Source organism: Chanos chanos, chromosome 2, assembly GCF_902362185.1.
Source record: "Chanos chanos chromosome 2, fChaCha1.1, whole genome shotgun sequence".
NCBI classification, from domain to species: Eukaryota; Metazoa; Chordata; class Actinopteri; order Gonorynchiformes; family Chanidae; genus Chanos; species Chanos chanos.
The window spans coordinates 17,962,946-17,984,263 of NC_044496.1; the positions used below are offsets into that span (position 1 = coordinate 17,962,946).

Here is a 21,318-nt window from a genome sequence, read left to right on the forward strand (position 1 = left end):
AAGACAATATGGGTGCTATGTCAGAGTACGACTGACATACTGAGATGCGCAGGAGTTAACTGTTGACAAGAGAACGTTAAGATAGTGGAGGCCTGGCCAAGAAAATACATCCTCGCGGTCTCTCTCCCTGTCTCTCTCTCACACACACATGGACAGGAGTTTTTCGATGGATTAGTTCACTGAGATAAGAGCCATACCGGGGTGTGCAGGCTGCTTAGCGCGCTTTTATCTTTATTATCGGCGAGGGGGCGACCTGGTGGATTCTCCTCAATTGCTAAGCCAGCTACGTCATGCGCACATCGGGATGTTACATTAATCAAAAGTGAATAAATATTTGAAGTGATTCTAGTTCGTTGGGTCTTTTCATTTAAAAAGGTACTTCAACAAACGTCAAATCCACGCAATGCTTTATTAATCTAAAATCCAAGGAAGAAGCATTTTTTAATTTTTACTGCCGCCACGAACCCCTCCCCCCAAAACTGGCATTAGACTTCATTTTAGAAAATGATGAGGAACGCTAAATCCCTCTTAAATGAATATGATCTCCAACCATTTAATACTTTAATGGCAGTGCTTCATAATGCTTTAATGGAGAAAAGCCTCATCCATTTCATTAATCTGACCGTCCTCAACAGATACCATTAAGATAAAATAAATTCTAAGAATAATAGCGTAGCTTGTATCATATTAGGACACAAGTCTGTGACAGATGTTGCATTTTTTCCTGTCATTTTTCTAGTTTTATTTGACTGAACTTTCCTCTCTAGCCGAGAGAAAACCAGACAGGCCAAATACAAAGATCATCTGAAACCTGTGGTAACTTGCTGGTCACTGGCATGTTCAAAGTGTCTGCATTGGGACTGCATTTTAAAAATGGTACGGGTCAAACAGACCATTAAGAGCAAAAATCAAAGGTTAATCAAAAGTTAACCCATTGTGGGCAAATGTACTACTCAAACAAACATAAATACTGCTCAATTAACAATTGTAAAGTAAAATCATGAATGTTAGATGTTTTACGTGTCCAGCATTAAAGGTAGATGGATTGTAATAGCTTATCTGGGACATAGGTATTCGTTGATTTTCAAAGTTTTCTGACTCCAATGCAGAAATGTACTTAAATGGTGTTAAAATAAGGGCACCACCTTGTCTGATTATATGACAACAAGTTAACAGTTAAGACTGTATAAAGTCTATATAAAATCAGTGCACTCTAAATAAATCTCCACTATCAGTAAACATGAGGTGACAGCAACTACACAAAGTTTTGTAGTGACTTATTTATCAGTTTGACTCCTCACTGCTCACAACAGGTGAAAAAAGAAGCCAGGACAATATTATGGCTGGTTTTCTAAAAAATACTATGTATTCAAATGTTTATTCTGAGTGCGAAATACACCACTACAACAGTGTCCTTTATGAAATTCACTTCAATGGACAGAGAGATAGACAGAGAGAGAGAGAGAGAGAGAGAGGGACGGAGGGAGGGAGGAAGAGTACTAAACACTTAATAAAGCCGTGTGAAAATAAGCGAATATGAAAGATGCGTTACATTTGTAAAATTGAACAGATCTGACTTTTGGCACATGTACATGCAAACACAGTTGCTCACTCTTTTGGCTGGATGCCTAGCATGATTTCGGCTAAGTGGGTGAGTTTGCTCTCTTCCAGTGCGCTGATCAGTCGGCTCAGTTTAGCGCTCCGCCCCTCTGCTTGGATAAAGCGTCCCATCAGTTGATAGGCCTGTTCGTAAAGCCCCTCCCTCTCGTACTCATAGGCCAGATTGTCTATTGCTGGCCCTTTTAAGGCGCGGCAGTTCTTCTGTAAGGCCCGCCCCACTCGCTTCCAGTCCCGTCCCACGTGAGCAGCGAATCGTTGTTGGTCGGCAGGGGTCAGTGGCCTATCATCTAAGAGCAGACTGAGTGGTTAGTTCACGCTTAATGCAAGCGCTGCTTTACTATTTTTTGAACCGTTTTAAACTTCCAACAATACATGAAACATTACCGGAAATACATGAGCCGCACCCATGTACAAGGCTGTTTTAGCATTATAAGTAGCTCTTCAGTATTTAAACATGGAGTGTCATGTAAGAATTTATCATTCAATATATTACAGAACGTACACAATCAAAAACATAAAAACAAAATGAGATAATTTGTAGTATATACTGTTATTTTACACATTTTATCTTAATGGTTAATTTTTAGTAAGATTGTTACTAAAAAAGACACAATCAGGTTTACAGTTAGGCCAATACAACTGATTAGAGTGTTTTGAGAGTAACTAGACAGGGAAAACCTGCATCAAGTTCAAGACAGGTTTAACGCTAGGACTGCCAGAGTTTTCTTCGTTCCGACGCCCAAAATCATCACAACTTGTTCATGAAGCATGTGCTGCACTGAGTAAGCTTTTTATTACTACACAAACTGTAAATTTTCCTTTGACTAAAATGTAAAGTTCAGGAACACACAGGAGCACATACAAGTGAAAAGAGTAAATGTAAATCAATTGTTGAATGAATGAAGGAATAAATGGATCAATGGACAGATGGACAAATAACATCAATTTTAAGCCTCAGCTCAGTCTCTGTCCTCCTCTCCCTCTCATGCCCCCAGCGTGCTGAGCTATGTTCACATTACACAGGGAAAACTGTCTAGTGCACTGGCAACTTTATTTTGAGCTTGTTGTGTACACTTAGCCCTCTTTGCCAGAATGCTATGTTAAGACAGTCCATCTGTCGGAATATTGCCATTTTTTCTACCCAAACTCTCCTTTCCCTTGCTGTTGCCATAGCAAGTAGACTTTTTTTTTTTTTTGAGCTCAAGGGATTTTAGCCCAAGTTGCTTGCTCAAAGTCAGATGAATATTCCACACAATCTTCAATTTCAATTATCCAAATTCTGCAGTTTCTCTGAAGGGTTTCAGAATGCTTGGTATGTCTTGTTGTTGTCGTCATGTTGCAGAATGATTCTGAATGTCTTCCCTGGAGCTAACTATTTGTCTGTTCCATTATTATAACAAAATGACTGCCGACAATTCTTTATCGACATTCATAATGCTGATAATGTTCAGTTCAACCCAAATACTTGTGAAAAGAGGACAGACAGGAATTTACATATGAGCAGCAAGTTTAAAATGGGTCTGGAGGAGAGAGAGAATGCAATTCACACTTGGGAACCAACTCTGATTGGCATGTTTATTTAGTGTTAGTTGGCATGGGTACTTGCTGTTAAAAAACCTTTTTTCCACTGTGATTTTTGAATGGGTTGCAAACTGTTTGTGAAAAGTATATGTGTAGAATACATCTTATGCGTAATGAAAGCATTTGAAGCTTTGAAGAAGATGAAGATTTACTACACATTTAAGTCTTACAACAAACAAACACACAATTCTCTGAACTCACCAAATGGCCTTTTCTGAAACAGGAAACAATTCCTTGGTACTTCCTGTGGTGGACAGCTGGAAGGGGCATAGCTGCTGTGAAGCTGTTGCTCAAGCTGAGTGATCTCATCATCTCGCAAACGCACTGGCTACAAATGGAAAGTCATAATAAGAACCACCATACCTCATACCCACTGCTGTGTTAACCAAAAGCAGACTTTGTACAAAGCAAATGAACTCTAGTTCATTAATTAGGAGTACAATAAAGACAACCCATTATACTGCTCACATTTATGCAACACTCTCTCGCTTCTAGCATGAGTGAGCCCCTGTGTTAGGCCTAAATTCTTGTGATTCCACAGAACAACTGACAAAAAACACTTGAGACGATGACCTTTTGTTGGTTTCTATGCACTTGTTTATCTGGTCATTTTGGGAAAAGACATTCATGGAAAAAATATAGTTACATTTTTTTGAGTGTACCTGTGATTGGTGTATATGCCCTAGACAGAGCTCTGTATCTTGCAGGCACTGGTCCAGAATTTGTGTTCCTGCCTTTAGCTGGGTTTCCAAGGTAACATCTTCTGGGAGAATGAGTAGGCGCGATGCATGCTGGGTTAAAGACTGACGGAGTGAGCCACATGCATAACTCTCCAGGAACTGTCTACAGGGACCTGTTGCCATGAACTTCAGCTCCACCCCCAGGAAAGGGTCAGCATCATGCAGCTTTAGGATCTCATAACCCTCCAACCCGCCCACAGCATCTGGGTTAATGGTCAGACTAAAGTCAGTATCACACCCACATCAATAACAAATACAATTAATGTTGCATGCCCATTAACTATACTAGCCTGCTTCATGTACAAAGTCCTCAGAAAGACTATATTATTCACATTGTGTGCGGATCATCTTCTGACCTGAGCATCTGACTGAGCCTCATTAGGAAGTTCATGTGAAAGTCAGTGTGAGAGAATGTGTGTATGAGAGAGTTAACGACTCACCTGTAAGAGTGAGTTTGATGACTTTAAACACACTGAATTTCCCTCTTTGGTCTTTGTAGAGGGCAAGCAGGTCAGCTGAAGGATCACAACAGCGCAGGAACAGCACCACACACCCTGTCCATAAGCGTTCATCTGCATGTCTTACAGACTGACTCTGCAGAGTGCACACAATCAAAACATAAGAAATCAATAAATTAAACAATGGACATAAAACATTATAAAATACAACATCGCATCACCACTGGTCTAAGCACCTGTACCTTATCATCCATGTAGTCCATTCTCTGGGCATCCCAGACAGGTGTCAGAGCCTGGTGATATAACATTAGTGAATACTTTACTCTGCACTCTCTACACATACATTACACATCCACGCTACACACGTTGGACCCTTAGTGGACTTGCAAGTCACTGATGCGCAACATATTGTAATTAGGTAGAAATTAGAAGCTAACTTACAAAAACTGTCAGATATTCAGAGCAAACTTGAATACAGACTCTATGTGCTGCACAGTAATACAAACACACAACTGACCATTTGGACTACCTCTGCCACTCTGAGCTCTAGTAAGACTGAAGCAAAACATGGGACATTTGTAAAGTAGGTCAAGTGTTGTTTTCAGGAAACTGTAACGGATGGGGTTGCCGAAAACTGCGATTACTTTTTCCGCAGAGACAGGTAGCGCATGGCGTCCCATCAAGCTCTGCGCGGACGCATCACATGATTCAAATTTCACATCGCTTAACTTGGTTTCGGAGACCTGAATCTGAGTTCCAACTCTAATTTTCAGAATAAAGCAACAAGCTCCACCTTAAAATATTAGCCAGCCAGCTGAGATCCGACACGAAGTTATAAGTCACTGGTGCGCAACCTAACTGTCTCACTCTAATTTGCTACAAATTAGACGCTAACTTCTAAAAGTTGTCAGATATTCAGATCAAACTACAATACGACGTCTATCTGCTGCTTGGTAACAAACTTTAACGGAACAGCTCACGAGAACTTAAACTGTCTAATTAACAAAGTAAACTTGGTCGTGCTGGACAACAGGCTTACCTCCTCACAACTCGCAAACAGCAAAACTTTATCCAATTCCGAACACACCCACGTCAGATTTCCAAGTGTGATCTAATTGGGTAAGAAAATCTGATTTCTAATATGATTGGTCGATGGAACCGCGCGTCCTCTGTAGAGGTACTTAAAACAACGGAACTGTCCTCTTTACAGGAAGTGGACAGGAAAGATTCTTTTGATGTGGGAAGGTCCGAGCGTTCGAGTTGGCTGTACGCGGAAATGACCAATTCCATGACGCCCGAACCGCTCGAGCGGAGCGTCAGACAGATATGGAATGTCATGCAAGTAATAGACGTGTGTTGAGTCATTTTCGCCTTTCTGTGGCAGAAAGTATTTACCTTGTTCAAGGACAGATGCCAGCATTTTAATTATGCGCTGCTGCATGAGTTCTGTGTCAGAAATTCTATGTGGGAATCTTCCGTTATGAATCCGTGGTTGGCCTTAAGTGGTGTGAGTCATTAGACACTGAAAATCTCTGAGGGACGTCGGTCAGTTTGACAACATTCAGGTCGGTCTAAATGGATCTCCCGGAAGAAGTTCTTGCTTATATATTCTCCTTTCTGCCTATGCGAGACAGGTATAACGCTTTCACAGTGTGCAAAGCATGGTCTCGCTCCATGATATATTCCAGCGTTTGGAAATATACTGAAGTGAGGTAAGTGTTTTAAAAGTTACAGTTCAAAAGTCACTCCCAGGAGTTCTTTGATGAGCATTCAAGAGAACCACGCCTCTGAACCTCAGTTTAGTTTTGCTCGTGTCTAGTAGTCTTCCACAAGAGAACTTTTTTTTGTGCCGAGACATGGCATCTCCCACGGCACGCCCTAATATGGCGTGACTGTCATTTGCTGTGGCTTGATGATGGACAATGCATTACTCTTACTCACTCTGAATGTATGAAACCTGTGGGCTTTTTTTCATTTAATCACAGAGGACCTAATTTACTGTAATAACATCTGATGTGTTGATAACCCATGCTTAAAGCCTAAAGGGAAATTATTACTGTTCCTGTTCTCGAGTCATAAAACCTGAGGTCTTTGAGCTTGGGAGTGTTCATGACTCAACCATCCTATGAATTGTTCTCTCTCTTTACTCTCTCTTATGGATAGCCTATAAACCACAAATATAAATATAAAACCACAAATGTCATACAGTGCCTGCCAACACAAGAGCAGAAAGTTGTGGCCTACTGAGCACATCATAATGTCTTGCTGTTAGTGAAGTAACATTTTTGAACTCATGTTAAGGAACACTTCATTTGACTATAAGAGAGTCTGCACTTTGGAACATGCAAGAATAAGCAGTTAGTAGAGTAATTAACATTAATACTCATGGATGTCCTACCTTACCTTAAATGCATTTTGAAAGATGACTTCCATCTTCTTCCTACATATTGGAGTTATTGTCGATTATCAGGCAAACTCAGTTAGCCACATAAAATAAACAGGAAGCAACTGTTCAATTATGTTCTTTCCTTGTCTTTGGAATATACTAATTTATATATCGTGACACTTTCCTTTAAGACTTGATGTGAGATTTGAATTAGATTTTTTTCCACGTGTGAGATTTGCACATCAAAATATCAGACATCCTTTGGTCTTGCAAGAATGTACTGATATACCTCTACTCACACATGTAGATACACAGCTAAAACAACTACTGACCATTTAAGCATCAGAGCAGAACATGTCATTTTTGCATTTCTATGAAAATGGAATGATTATGCAATCATAGATGTATATAACTATGTATGACTGTCTGAAATGCTTCAATGTTCCCCAAATGAAATATGGGTCCATTTAAAGTGCTTGTTTTATTCAGTGTGTTCATTAGTTCTATGTGACCATCTCTGCTATCTCTTGTTGAGAGTCCCTGAGAGAAATGAAAAAAGTATGATATGACAGAGGGTTTTACTAGGCTATGAAAGTTACGACAGTGCTGCATAGTATTTTGCTCTTGCTCATATCAGCTTTTGACGGTTTCTGGATTTTGCCGTTCTTTTTCCCCTCACAAACAAAGCTGCTGCATTTTCCCAATCAAATTTTGCTCTAAGGTTCAAATACTCTCCCTGTTTTCTGCAGGTGTGAGGGTGGTGTTGATATCCTTCAGACTTTTTCTGCTTATCTGCCGTTAATCACAAAATTGAGACTGTGCGTGGGTCTGGAAGATCCAGCCAATCGCAGTTCAGCACTGTGTGCACTACAGCAAGCAGTTGCAAAAGGAGAGGGGCAGCTGAGGGCACTGTGTGTTGATTGTACAGGCAACGCGCGTCTCTTTGATGCGGGTCAGGACTTGCTGAAGGGACTGGTGGATACACTGGCATACAGGCCTTTGCTGACAGTACTAGACCTCAGGGGTGTACCTTTCACTCTAAATGATAACTTTGTCCGAAGTGTGGCCAAGTCTTGCCCGAAATTACATGGCCTGTTCATTAATAACCCATCACTGGTGTGTGGGGTTACTACGGAAACTATGAGAGAGGTGCTGAACCTTTGCCCAGGCATCATTGCTCTGGGAGTGTTTCACGCTAGCCTCTCGCCAGCTGTCATAGGGGATCTGTTGTTACCCGGGAGGCCATCACTACAGCAACTGGAACTGCGCTGTGAACGCTCACTGAAGTACACTCCTCCTTTGGGTGATGAGATATGGGTAGAGTTGAGGTACAGACATCCCAACCTGTGGGTGGAGCTAGTGCTTGACCACACCCTTCCAGAGCTCCGTGTCCCACTGGTGCTGCTGCCGAGCATTCCTGTCAGACACCTGCGTCTACTCACATGGACACTCCTCCTGGATGAAATAAACCTTGTAGGGTCTAGTTATGCAAATACTCTAGAGACACTGGAACTACAAACTCCTGCTTCTCGGGAGCTGAACTCTGCCTTGGTCACTTTGGCGACACAGTGTGTGAATCTCAAGGAGGTGCATTGTTATTGTGTGGTCTCACAGGAGGTCATAACTGCATTTCGTGAAAACTGCTGTCTTCTGCAGAGATACACCCTGAAAACACACAAAGAGCCACATCCCTGGACCTGCACTATACTGAAATGATACAGCCAAATTTACCTATGCATACAATGGGCTTCACTCTAAACTATGATTCAGCCAAACTGACTTATGCCAACAGTGGCCTGCACTTGAAACTATTCTTTATGTTTTTGAAATGAAGAGCGATTTTTTTTTTGCACATTGATCAGCCTGCTAATGAGCTAGCATTACAATACGGTACCAAAATGAAACACTAATTTTACTAGTTGTGTTTAACACTGTCACAGGCAATAGTGCGTGACATTCATCAGGGTAAATGGTCAATAATGCATTACATGTACAGTATGTATTCACTGTAATGGTCTCTATGAAACCAAAAGTAGTTAAATAGGAGCTTTCTACTGTCCCATGAAGACAACAACATTTAGGGTTCTACTGAAGTCACTGCCTTTTTACATGTATCATCATGACAGACATAACTGCTGCTTTGCAAATGTGTGTAATTCTTGGATTTATTATGATGAAAAGCAACACATTCACTTTCTGAGAATAACATTTCTTCATGGATAAGTGAAGTAAACAGATTAATAAAACACACAGAGGATTCCTCTGGTTTTTTGTATTTCTTGGGAAACAGTTACACTGATGACAAACATGCATGATGCAAAAATCACACTCCTTCATCGTCTCAAAAGGACTTTCTACAGTACACGCGGTGTCTTTTTACATTACGGGTTAGAGTTGAGAATGATCAGTTCATTCATAGTATGTGAAGGAGAAGTCATAAATTGAATGTGGACTGTCTGGACTTTGAACAGAGTTGTGATTGACATGTTTGATAAACTTGAGTGTTTCCTTATCCCGGTAAACCAGAGCAAGGAAGTTCGCCTCAGGGTACACTGTCAGGAGCTGTAAAACAAACACATCAACCACTCAACACAATCTCAGAGGGCTCTAGTCTTCCAAGCAGAACTTAAAGATACAAACAGCAGTAAGGTTCATTCATATAAAATGTCATTGTTCCAGAGTATCCCAATTTTGATTTTTGACATTCCAAGAATGTTTTACAGGAGTTCCCTGAATTCCTCCAAAGAATTGCACTGTATGATCTTAACTGGATATTGATATTCAGTAATGAACTGTTGAACAAAGATTTATTGTCTATCACCAAAGACAGGAGCATCACTAAATATATGTTCAGGCTCCGATCTCAAGCAACCTTCTCTCATTGTCCCTTCAGCATTTACATGTTTTGTGCATGTATACACTTATGAAAAACATTAGGGCATTTACTACTGTAATCAAATAAATGTAAATAAATGCACTACCAGGGACTGTGCTAATTAAAAAAAAAAATTCAGATTCTCAGTGAAGGGTTTGGGTTAGCAAATGAACCACACACATCATCCACTCAGCCTCAGTGAATAAAAATCACATGGCCTACGAAACTATTTTCTTCAAATGAAGAATAGTTATAAACACCGTTTTCACGGTTTTACCTTTAGGTAAGCAGAATACGTATGACATGATAACTGTCATCAAAGTCTCTAACACTGTGGAGAGAGGACATCTGACGTAGTTCTAAGAACACACAACTCTGATGACATCACTCACCTCCTCATCCTCATCGTGAGCAATGTATGAGGTAGAACCTCCAAACTCAGCTTCCCAACCTAAATCCAAAAGAGACAAAAACCTTTCACAGTCCTGTCTTCTACACAGTTCCTTAAAGATTATTCTGAGGCAGAAAAACTAAAAAGTTTAGTACAGACAAATTAAGGCGATTAAGGGTGCTTGTATCTGAGATAAACCTTGACTTTATTGAACAGTGATGAGGTAAGTTGAGGTCTGTCTATGTCTGACTAAATCTTTGACACCTGTGAACACTAACCAGTGAATGTGTGTGTACACAGAAAAAACATATTTAAAAAGCCTGAAGCCAAATCTCATTAAATGCATCTTCCTAAAATTGCTGCCAATGTAGCTGCATGTTACCTGAGCAGTCGAGATGCAACAGCAAGTCCAATGCGAACTCCCGTTTTTCAGAATCATGAAGCAGTGTGTAATCACCATGAGTCCAGCGACGGATCTCTCCCACACACTCTGGAGGCCCTACACATGCACAACAACACACACACACACACACACACACACAATTTATTGATAAAATGACAACAAGTGGAAAAAAAAGAAAAAGCAGAAATAGTTAGGTTACTGACCTTTTGCCTTTTTTTCAACTGATGAGGAGGATGTTGTTGCCTCACTCGTGTTTTCTTCCTCATCTACTGCATCTTGTTTTTCTTTGTTTTCTACGTCACTTCCTCCATCCTCTCTCTCACTACCTTCATCCTCCTTTCCATCTGAGACCAGATAATGGAGTGATAGGCCGGTGAAATTAGACAGCAGAATGAAGAATGGTTCAGAAGAGAGGACGTCAAAACACTCCTTCACAATCTCTGGCAGACTCTGCATCTCTGCATGGCTGTAACACCTAAACACAAATGAGCACCTCTGGGTTAATTCACAATGACTTCTACCGCACACGCAGCATGGAATTCACCACTCAAACACCAACTGCTTCTGTTCACATAGCCTTTGAGTCTATCCAGATTTGGTAAACTGAATCTTAACAAAACCAGAGTTTTCTTTGGTGTCCACTGGAAGGGAAAATCAAGCACAAATTTTGCTAAGACTTTGAATATGCCTGCTACCTTTTACTGTAAACCACTACTATATGTCAATTACCCCTGTCCCATTTCTTACTATTTGTTATGTGGTAAAAATGCAGGTCTCTGATGTGCTGATGGAGATGTTCTGCAGGTCCTGACAGTGGGTTGAAAGGAACTACAGCACTGATCCTTAGAGAGAGGGCGTGTGCATGCTTAATAAAGATGTGCGAGATACAAGCTCTACACTCAAATTATATGACCACTACACTTATAAATACTTTTTTTAATTAAAAAAAAAACTGTACATACTTATAGAAACAGGACTAAGGTTTTAAAACTCAACGTATGACATGAGGTAGGGCTCTTTTCAGTCAACAGGAAACAGTAATGGCATGTTAAACTCACGCAGGCTTGGAGCTCTGATTCTATGCCAGGCATCAGATCAAGGATTTTTGGGTGAAAAACAGATTTTTTTTTTTTTTCTGTTCCAAAAGGCTTTCTGAGTGAAAGAGTTGATAGATAAGTGTCCGTGAAGTCTAACCTCGTATTGGGTGGACCTCTCCTTATCCACTGAATGTCAGCTGACTGGAGAGCAGCACTCACTTGCTTAAACTTTTCCTCCTGAAAGAGAGAGAAGAGGCGAAACAAAGGTCGCTTATTCATGAAATAAACGTGTGACATTAAAAGCGTGTGAATATTTGTTAGTGTGTGCGTGAAATCAACTCATTGTTATACGAGTATGTAGTTTTGATCATCTTGTCTTAGTTTCTCTGTACAATGTAAAACTGAAATTAGAGTTAGTGCCTGTGTCTGAATGAGAAAGACAATATTTGCTTTTTCATGAGATGAAACAGGTTGTCATTCAGCAGTTATGTGTCACTCAACTATCATTTCAATTTTTAATAATTTCAATAATTTAGTACAAAAGTACTTGTGATACTTCTAAAAGATTACATTATCATTTAAATGGTGTTACCAAGCATAGAACAGAATTTATTTGACCACTTTTTCAGTGTGAATATAAACACAGAACGATCCAATTTCCATATATTTGTCTGTGTGTTCCGTGATTGTGTAGAGGCTTATGTCCAATGCTGCTTACCTGTAAGAAATTGGGGAGTCGAATCTCTGAACTTTCCTCAAACTCCTCTTGCACTTGAGCTTGATAGGCAGGATGCATGTACATTTCATTGATCCACTCGTACAATATCTCCTCCTGCGCGCACACACACACACACACACCAGATCTGATAAACTACATTTTCCTTTAAAGTCATAACTGTAAACACACACATGGGCCATTTGACTTACATCTTTGGGGATGTGTGTGTGGCGGGGAGGTGAAGGTTCGATATAGCGTGGTGGTCTGGGCAGTGATGGCCCGTGAAACCAACCGCTCAATGACAAACGACACTTATCCTCAGCAATCACTTCTGCCACCTAACACAGAGAGAAAGCACAGGTACAGATGGATTACTAAACAATCTTCACTGTATGAAACACAGTGAAAACAAATTAAAAAAATCCAAAATAAAAAAATAATTGAGTTGTAATTCAGAAGATTAATTTCAAGTTAGAATGGAGTATTTTTACCATACAGACTGCCTTACATACAGAGAGAAAACAAGTAGAGTCACCTGATGGAAAGAGATCGGAGACACCTCGAAAAATACAAGGGTGTTCCAGCAGGGCAGCAGGGACTTCACAATACACATGGGCTGACAGTGTTCTGAGACAAAAACAAACCGTGTGACAGTCTTGCATACACACAAACACCATACATGAACGGAGTAAGCAAAGCTTGACAGCGCTTTCCATTCTCTTTTTGCATGTGCACTCCTTTAGACAATCTAAAAGCAAGGATTCACAAAAAGACAATATTTACTAACTCTTTCACAATCTTTGCATCCATGATAAATTTGGGAGAAACAACAGCACAAACAGAACAACTATTCACATGACAAACAAGCTGAACTTAAATGAAAGTTGTCTGATTGACTCACATATGCCTGTAATAGCTTTTTTTTTTTTTTTTTTTTTTTTTTGAAAAACCACTGGTTATTCCACTGCTTTTTTTTTTCCCTCTTCGATTCTTAAACGACATGGCAACCACAATGCGGTACACACCAGCCCACAGTGCAACAAACAAATAAATGACTAAAAAAGAAACACATCACTAACGTCAGTCAGTCAGGTGTTTGGATCGTGCCAGATACACACCATCAGTGTTAAACAAGTCCAGTGCTCCTCCATCCTTCTCCTCCCACGGCGGCACCAAGTAAAGAATGAACGCTACTCTCCTCCCTTCCAACTCATCATCATGACACAGTAACACATCTAGAGGGACAAAGATGGATAGTCTTTTTTTGTTGAATTTCATCAGTGGTTTTAACTTTGAAATACATAGAACATGACAGTCCATATGAAAGAGACAACTTCTCAGACAAGACATTAACAAGATATGGCAGAGTGAGGATTGCTGTAATTAGAACACTATTTTACTGAATGAAGGCACCTTCTGTATCTGGGATTCAAGATTCAAATCCCTGCATTGTCATCTTTGTTGACTATCGTTTAATGAACAAGGGCGCACAAGTCGCCATGTTCTCTTGGGAGGCTGTGTCAGCTAGGGTAACACCCCAGCCCCAAGATGTTGTTCACATCTTGCCTCACTAACCTTGACTAAACTATCTGACATGTGACAGGGAGACATAAAAGATCACAGGTAACTGGACATTCCAAATTAGGAGGAAAGTTAGAAAATAAATAAAGCTAAGCTGCACAGGCTTTTATTATTTTTTGGATGATGTTGATGCTGCTTTAATGGTAAAAATGCTGTATGAGTTTTGTTGTTCCTCTTTAAGTGTTGACTGACTTACCAGTGTGCTCATACTTGGCACATGATATATCGACCGTTGGTTCCAGTTCCACCTCCAGTACCTCTGAGAGCCATGATCGGAACTGCCCAAACAACACTGACCTAATGTAGGCATACAGACATTACATACCTCCAAAAATATAAATGTATTAAGTGTCGAATCTACAACAAACCCAAGCCTTATACCTCAGCTCTGTAATATGATGATCTGTTCTCTTTTTCAGGTCATCTGACTGAAAAAAAAATTCCTGTTAATAATCCCACAAACATGTTTCAGTTGAATGTGTGTTTGGATGTATCTGTACCTGCTGAAATTTGTACAAGTCGTTGGATTTGTGGTTGAACTTCAACTGTAGAAGTTCTGTCTGCAAACTCTCAACAAAACTCTCACTCTGAAGAAAATTGGTGATCTTGCAGTGAGAAAACGGCTCACAGTCTAACTGAATGCTGCCTGCAGATTAGAGAGAAAGGCAAAGCATAAAACAAAAACAATGGCATAAAAAAAACAACAACAAAAAAAGTTGTTACCATGACAACATACAATTTACTTGCTGCTGCGATATTAATACTTTCAAATACGAAAGAGCTAATATGTGCAAAGCCTACATTTTTAATCTTTGATATATGGCCCCCGGGGAGTTCCAATACAGGAAAATAATGAAGTCGATGGAGGCTTTGCCTCCGCTTCGTTCATTATTCTCTTGTATCGGGACGCCTTGTTGAGCATCATACCTTGTATCTCCGACAACACAGAACTTTATGAGGAGTAAAGTTCAACATTTTGCATTTAGTGCAATATGAACATTGAGCGAGGAAACAATAGTTAGATGTTTAAAGAAGGTGCAGCACACACACAGCACCTACAAACCCACAGACCAACAATACATACAGACTCATTTAACTCATTAAGCGTTTTCTTTGCCCATGTTTTAGCTCGTTATGTGTCCAAAGAAAACGCTTAATAGGTTAAAGAGTATTTGAAGTATTTCCCTTCTAACTACGTTCTCAAGCTTTTGGACATATTTAGTAATATGGAATAGCTATAAATGTGAGCAGTCTGGAATGTCTACCTGTCATATTTGGTACTTTAAACCGCGTTAAGCGTTTTTCACATTTAGCGCTTTAGACTGTTCAATATTGTTCTGATTGGCTAACAAGACGTTGCTTAGAATATGACTGGAAAAAATCCCCGACATTTTTGGGAGACTTGAGCAAGGTCTCGAACTCTAGGCTTTAAAGTAAACAACCACAGCGCTGGGTATGTTAGACGTCACGTACGCTCGAGTACACTGAAAGGAAAGGCAAAAGTAATCAGACAGCAATTCCACGTGCAAAAACTTTATCTAGATAGCACTAACACACCATGAGTGTAGCTTCTTTTCTGTCTCCATGCGTCCCGCATTCCACTCTTCACAACTTCGTCTGTCAGGTCCGAGTTTATCGATGCGAGCTCGCCTCGTTTTTCCTTTTTACTACTTTTTACCGGATCAGTATCATCCTGCCGCCGTTTAGAATTCATGTCTACAACACTTGGGCGTTCTCTTGAGCGACACGTGAAACAGTCGCAGAAATATGGCGTCATAAAAACAACGTAATACTCTCAATAATTTTACACGTAACCTAGCATGTAGTTTTGGTTATATTCACATGAATAGATATTTGTCGTTAATTTTTATATTTTTAAAGTAATTAATGTTAGTGCATTCGATTGTGTAAACTGGTTCAAAAAAGCAGGACGTGCTGTTGAAAATGCAGGAAAATAGATGATTGAAGGGTTTTAATTTAGAATCAAACAAATTTGTCGTCAACGTCAGATTTTAATCGATGCATAATACTTCAATGATAGCCTATTCCTCGTGAATTTCGCGAAAAATCCAAACTACTTCCGTTGACAAATGTACATTTTTAAAAATATATATTTATTTAATTTCAAAATAAATAAAACTACAGTAAAGTGCAGCCACAACATTTTGAGCACCATCTCCAGTTTGAGGTTGGCATTTCACTCAAAACCAGACATAGAGTTTGAATTTGTACAAGAAAGACATTACAGTTTAAAGTGAAAAAATTTTATAAAACACTAATATCTTACATTTTTTACAGAAATGTTTGGCAGCACAGCGATTAGCATCAACTCTTTGTCTTCATCCAGATCCGTTCATCGTCTGTGCATCACTGGCAACTTGCATTGGTTGTGGAGTTACTAGATACGTCACAGCCCACTGAATAAGTGGCTCTGGAATCCTACATATAGGCACAGACATACAACAGATGATTGGATGAAATAATCTCCAAAAACATCACACACGAAGTAAACCAAATGGGGTGTTAACACATAAATGGTGTGAACAATGTTTACCAGACAACTAGCTCAGGTCCCCATCTGCATAAAACTACTTGAAAAACTGTTTGAAACACAAAAAGCTGTCTCTATCTGATTTCACTCACTTGAATTTGCTGAGATCAGCAGATACCCGTGGACACAGAGAATACTTGTATGAAAATGCACTGCCATCTGAGTGGACCTAAGACATGAGAGAGTGAGCACTATTTAGACACGCGAGTGCTGCAAAAGAAGCTGTATTGTACCTCTCTGCAAACAAAACCACATCACAGCAGAAAAAAGAGAATGTACATGACTCAAATCAGTAAATCAGTCTACAGTCTTTGAACCTCTGATTCTCTCTTACACACTCACCCCTGCCGTTCTGACACGCTGGGCTGAGATGGAGGTCTGTTTGGTGGGTGAGGGTGAACTGGGTTCTAACCATGAGGATGGACTCAAAGGTTGCTCCACCTGTTGCTCTTCCACGAAGGTAGAGTTTCTGGGTCGCTTCATACTGCTGTGGGTGGGACTTTGTGGGTCTTGTGGGCGTGGCCTCTGATAGGGTGGAATGCTGAGTCCTGACCTTGCTGTTGCACTGATATTAGAGCTGTGTCCTTGTTTACTGGTGGTCACTGGCACCAGAATAACTGAAGTACACTGGCTTTGCTGCTGAGGTAGGGGTTCTGATGAGACTGACACTGATAAGAACCAATAAGGAAACAAAAAGTTAATGGGAATAACTGTGCATATGTATTTTGTGAATGAGTTATATTTGCAGGACCCTTGTGGGTATATGATGGCCCTTACTCTCTGAGGAGGAAGATGTCCCAAGCAAATCTACAGCAGGACAGAACATATCCCACGGGCTTTCCTGGTCTGTGGACACACCTTTATCTCTGGGTAGAATCTCTTTAAGAGACAGAAAAATATACTCAACATAGAATGACCATGAAGAACAATCCCTAACAATCTCATTATTACCTCACATAATCTGAAATGTTCCAACATAATAATGTAAACTGATCTTTTCAGGGATGCCATCCTCCACCAATCAGAATACAGAAGAAACCACATGAAATCAAAAACTTGGTCAGATAAACTGGAAGCCTATGGGACTGAGCAAATTAGCTTTCTTCTAAACAAGATGTCACAATCACAATTAAATAATTCTTACAAAAGCTGGCCTATCACTACGGTCATAAACACGACATACGTTCAACATGGATGCATTAAATTTTTTAAGCATATCCAAAAAAGCAATAATGACAACTAATTATGATTAATAATTATGTGGTGACTGCAGTCTGGTCAATATTAAAAGTCTTGCTGACTTTTTGCCTACTGGGTTCACCAGTGGCTTGGACAAACTTAGTAAAATTCAATCACTGTCATTCTCTCACCCTGGTCAAACACCTCTGAGCTGAGCTCTTGGTCATTTGAGAGTCTCTCAATAATGGAATTAGGTGACTTCACTTCCCTCTCTGAAAACTCTTCAGCAGCGATGGGTCTGTCTGTCTGTATGTCTGAGAGATGAGAGACTGTGTCACGCTCAGTTTCATTCCTGTGAGATACATCTGATAGGACAGACACACACATGTAACCAAATATGTGCTATCCTTTCACAGAGGGACACATACACACACACACACACACACAACCAAATATGTGCTGTCCTTTCACAGAGGGACACACACACACACACACACATATAACCAAATATGTGCTATCCTTTCACAGAATGACAGACACATACACATATAAACAAATATATGCTATCCTCTCACAGGGGGACAGACACACACATATTTAACCAAATATATGCTATCCTTTCACAAAAGGACACACACACAACCAAATATATGCTATCCTTTCACAGAAGGACAGACACACACACACGCACACACATGTAACCAAATATGTGCTGTCCTTTCACAGAGGGACACAGACACACACACACACACACACACACACAGGTAACCAAATATGTGCCATCCTTTCACAAAAGATGTGAGGCTTCTGACTGTCACCAGTATGATTTACTCATTTTTCACAATGGAAGCAACAAGTGGTCAGAGTGTGTGTACATATCTATTTCAAAGAACAGTTTAAAAAAAATGAGAAGCCCGGGAAAACAGACATTTCACGTATCGATGATTACAGAAAAATGAATGATACAGGGACTGTTTAAATGGCAGGTTATACCAGGGTCATGAATGAGCCTTTCCCTCTGTCCCTCAGGAATGAAGAGGTGAGACACAGCAACACTGAAACTCTCCTCTGCCTGAAACACACAAACATACACACATGCAGAGAGGTGTGTTGAATCAACAAATGGAGGGTAAGTACTTTTTGCTTCTTATGGATACAATCTTACTTTGGCTTGGAGCCGTTCCCGCTGCCAGTGAGTTGACGTAGCCACACTTGTAAAACACAGAGTGGATTTGCTGAGTCTGTCTTTAGCATCATTTAGCATAGGACTTAGGATATCATTATACCATGCTCCCATCAGACCAGACAGAGAAAACCCTGGGAAACAGACAGCATATCAGACTTTCAAAGCATGTGTGAACATATGAATGCAAAAGCAATTCATCTGCAAATGCATGCTTGTTAAGAACTCCAGAAGCTGTCATCATAGTTTATAGGGATGTTTAACATGTGTATAAAAGCATGAAAATATCCATGATAATGTGTGTGTGCATGCGAAGTGTGGCACCCACCAGTTTGTGTATTCACTGAGTTGACTGAACTCTCTCTTTGGAGGGACCTAAAGGTCAGAATTGCCCCACCAGGATTAATAATGATGTTACATATCATATACTGTAAAGAGCAGAGACTCGCTCTTACCCCATTCATTCACTCACTCACACCTGAACGAGAGCGTGCGGATGCAATGATAAAATTCACCACCTTATGTAAAAAACTGTGACCTATAAACACTTGCACTGGGGCGTACGTGTATGGATGGGTGGCAAATTTTGCTCATCATTTTCAGATTGAGAAATTTCTTTTGTGATGTAATTATGATTTAACCAGAACTCTCATTACTCTTCTGTCACTACAACAGTCATGTGAGACAATCGTGTGTATCATGTGTAACAGTCATGTGAGAGGTCAAATACACAATGAAAGCCAAGTTATCCTAACACTCTTTACGATTGTAATCTACTATAAAACACACGCAAATGACAACACACACACATACATACAAACACACGTATATGCGCCTCACCTCCAAGTTTTGAGAATTTGCTGTTTGACTGAGGGGAGTGTTGTGCTGAAAGATGGTAGAAGACAATCAGCATGATTGCAGTGAAAAATGGGACTGTTTTGAGGGAGAATATACAACACAAACCAACACTAACTCTAGCACAAGGAGTTTGCATGCATGGCTTTCATGAATTAATGACTACATCCATTTGAATCTGAATAATTTTTTTTACATATTTGCTGTAGGTACCTGCATGTGCTTTAGCATTTAGTTATATTTAAAATGTTTGTGTGAGTGCATGTGCATCAGCATCTGTGTGAATGATAAAGATGTCTTTGGAGGTTGTAATACCAGCTGGGGGTGTGGTCTTGTTTGGATGTTCTGCCTGTAGTACCGAGTTGATTAATCATCAGGTAAAACTGACAACAAGTCTGAAATAGTAATAATAATAATAAATAGCACACATATATAGGAAAGAAAACTAAACAATCATACATTAGAACAGGCAACGATGGGCATGTGTAGCATGCAATCAACTTTACATCCAAATCTTATTCTGTTTGCTGTCATGAATGCCGCTATGTAGGCTGATTGTCTTATTTCTATAGAAAGGACACCCCTAATACAACCTGATGGCTTGTAATGTAATCTTTTGGGAAATCTTTTTATTTTTCAGATGAGTAGAACTGTCCTCCCAGTTAACAAGCAGTACAGCCCTCTTTTTAAAGTTATTCTCATTTTGAATGTAGCCATGTTTTTGCATTGTGCAGTTATTGTTTGATAAGTTGACAGTGAAATGTACACTTACCAGTTCAGGTTCCCAGTGGAATTCTAATCGGAATTTCCGCACGCACACGGTGGTGTCCTCGAGCCCTGAAAAGGTCTCCCTCTCCTCCATTCTGCACATACATACATAGCTCAGGGGTACGTTCAGTACTTGACAATTAGCTAAATGAACAATTGATGCTGGAAACCTTTTTTGTATTGCGCTGTGTTTATTGCACTTCAACCAAACTGAGTCTCAACTGGAAAAAAAATAACTAAATTCAATATACTGTCTCACCTGTTTCGTAGTTTTACCTCACAACTTCTCTAATATGAATGAGTGCACCAACCCTTATCCTCCCCCGTCAAAATAGAAATATACATACTATGTCCTAACATATCGTTACATTATCGTGACCTAACTATCATTATCATCTATCATAATATCACACTACCATAACATTATCATAACGTGTATGTCCTAGAGAGGGAACAATGTGCTGAATCTACGTGACTCAGCAAAGATGAATTGTTTGCCTTGGAGAATTGGTGAAGCCTTGACGCTGTGACGTTACTGTTTACAGGGGGTTACAGAACTCACTCCTGCAGAAGTTCCCAGGCAGCTGCGCTCACAACCGCAGGGATAGACACGCTACCGTCAGACAGAAAAAGCATAAACACAGCGGAGCCGTCCCTCTCCTGCTGAGACTCTGACAGGTCCCTCACCTGTACATGAATACACAATCGGTAAGTGCGTTAGAGCTTAACATCTCCATAATTCAACATATCTGATACGTTCGCTCACCCCATTAACGTAAGCTTTCACAGGAGCATTTTCTTCATGCAATCCGTAGCTCAGAATCAACTTCTCTATCCAAGGCTCTGGTTCCATGCGAGCCTTCCTGGACCGATGCATGACTAAAGATCACAGGGGACCTGGGTGATGTTCCACGGATTCTTTCTCGGTAAACGAGATAATTGTACACACTGTTTGATTCGAAACTATTTGTTCTTAGAAAAACCCCGAGAAT

At 40.1% G+C, this 21,318-nt stretch overlaps 3 protein-coding genes across 3 annotated transcripts; 1 reads left to right on the plus strand and 2 right to left on the minus strand.

The window, feature by feature from the left end:
• Nucleotides 1-1,353: 1,353 nt before the first annotated feature.
• Nucleotides 1,354-5,458, minus strand: tradd (tnfrsf1a-associated via death domain). The gene is made up of 6 exons (XM_030766144.1): nucleotides 5,439-5,458; nucleotides 4,642-4,692; nucleotides 4,382-4,535; nucleotides 3,864-4,144; nucleotides 3,403-3,529; nucleotides 1,354-1,907 (listed from the first exon to the last, which is right to left on the minus strand). Exons 2-6 carry the CDS (start codon nucleotides 4,660-4,662, stop codon nucleotides 1,609-1,611), a joined length of 882 nt encoding a protein of 293 aa, XP_030622004.1. The 5' UTR covers nucleotides 4,663-4,692; nucleotides 5,439-5,458; the 3' UTR covers nucleotides 1,354-1,608.
• Nucleotides 5,459-5,710: 252 nt separating this feature from the next.
• Nucleotides 5,711-8,570, plus strand: fbxl8 (F-box and leucine-rich repeat protein 8). Its single transcript, XM_030766554.1, has 2 exons — nucleotides 5,711-6,111; nucleotides 7,535-8,570. The coding sequence occupies exons 1-2, from the start codon at nucleotides 5,975-5,977 to the stop codon at nucleotides 8,499-8,501; spliced, it is 1,104 nt and encodes a 367-aa protein (XP_030622414.1). The 5' UTR covers nucleotides 5,711-5,974; the 3' UTR covers nucleotides 8,502-8,570.
• Nucleotides 8,571-8,932: 362 nt separating this feature from the next.
• Nucleotides 8,933-15,504, minus strand: ogfod1 (2-oxoglutarate and iron-dependent oxygenase domain containing 1). The gene is made up of 13 exons (XM_030765067.1): nucleotides 15,348-15,504; nucleotides 14,291-14,436; nucleotides 14,172-14,218; nucleotides 13,987-14,087; nucleotides 13,328-13,444; nucleotides 12,745-12,836; nucleotides 12,419-12,547; nucleotides 12,210-12,323; nucleotides 11,649-11,728; nucleotides 10,658-10,929; nucleotides 10,434-10,550; nucleotides 10,053-10,111; nucleotides 8,933-9,347 (listed from the first exon to the last, which is right to left on the minus strand). Exons 1-13 carry the CDS (start codon nucleotides 15,502-15,504, stop codon nucleotides 9,195-9,197), a joined length of 1,584 nt encoding a protein of 527 aa, XP_030620927.1. The 3' UTR covers nucleotides 8,933-9,194.
• Nucleotides 15,505-21,318: the final 5,814 nt, after the last annotated feature.

Bases quoted from the DNA above. Each gene is read 5' to 3' on its own strand.
- tradd (XM_030766144.1), bottom strand. From the start codon at position 4,662: ATGGACTACATGGATGATAAG. The intron at 4,536-4,641 runs GTACAGGTGCTT...TGCACTCTGCAG, and splicing joins TGGACTACATGGATGATAAG to AGTCAGTCTGTAAGACATGC. The intron at 3,530-3,863 runs GTACACTCAAAA...TTCCATTTGTAG, and splicing joins GGCATATACACCAATCACAG to CCAGTGCGTTTGCGAGATGA.
- fbxl8 (XM_030766554.1), top strand. From the start codon at position 5,975: ATGGATCTCCCGGAAGAAGTTCTTGCTTATATATTCTCCTTTCTGCCT. The intron at 6,112-7,534 runs GTAAGTGTTTTA...TGTTTTCTGCAG, and splicing joins TGGAAATATACTGAAGTGAG to GTGTGAGGGTGGTGTTGATA.
- ogfod1 (XM_030765067.1), bottom strand. From the start codon at position 15,504: ATGAATTCTAAACGGCGGCAGGATGATACTGATCCGGTAAAAAGTAGT. The intron at 12,548-12,744 runs GTGACTCTACTT...TCTCTGTGTTAG, and splicing joins CTCCGATCTCTTTCCATCAG to GTGGCAGAAGTGATTGCTGA. The intron at 9,348-10,052 runs GTGAGTGATGTC...TTTGTTTTACAG, and splicing joins CTCACGATGAGGATGAGGAG to CTCCTGACAGTGTACCCTGA.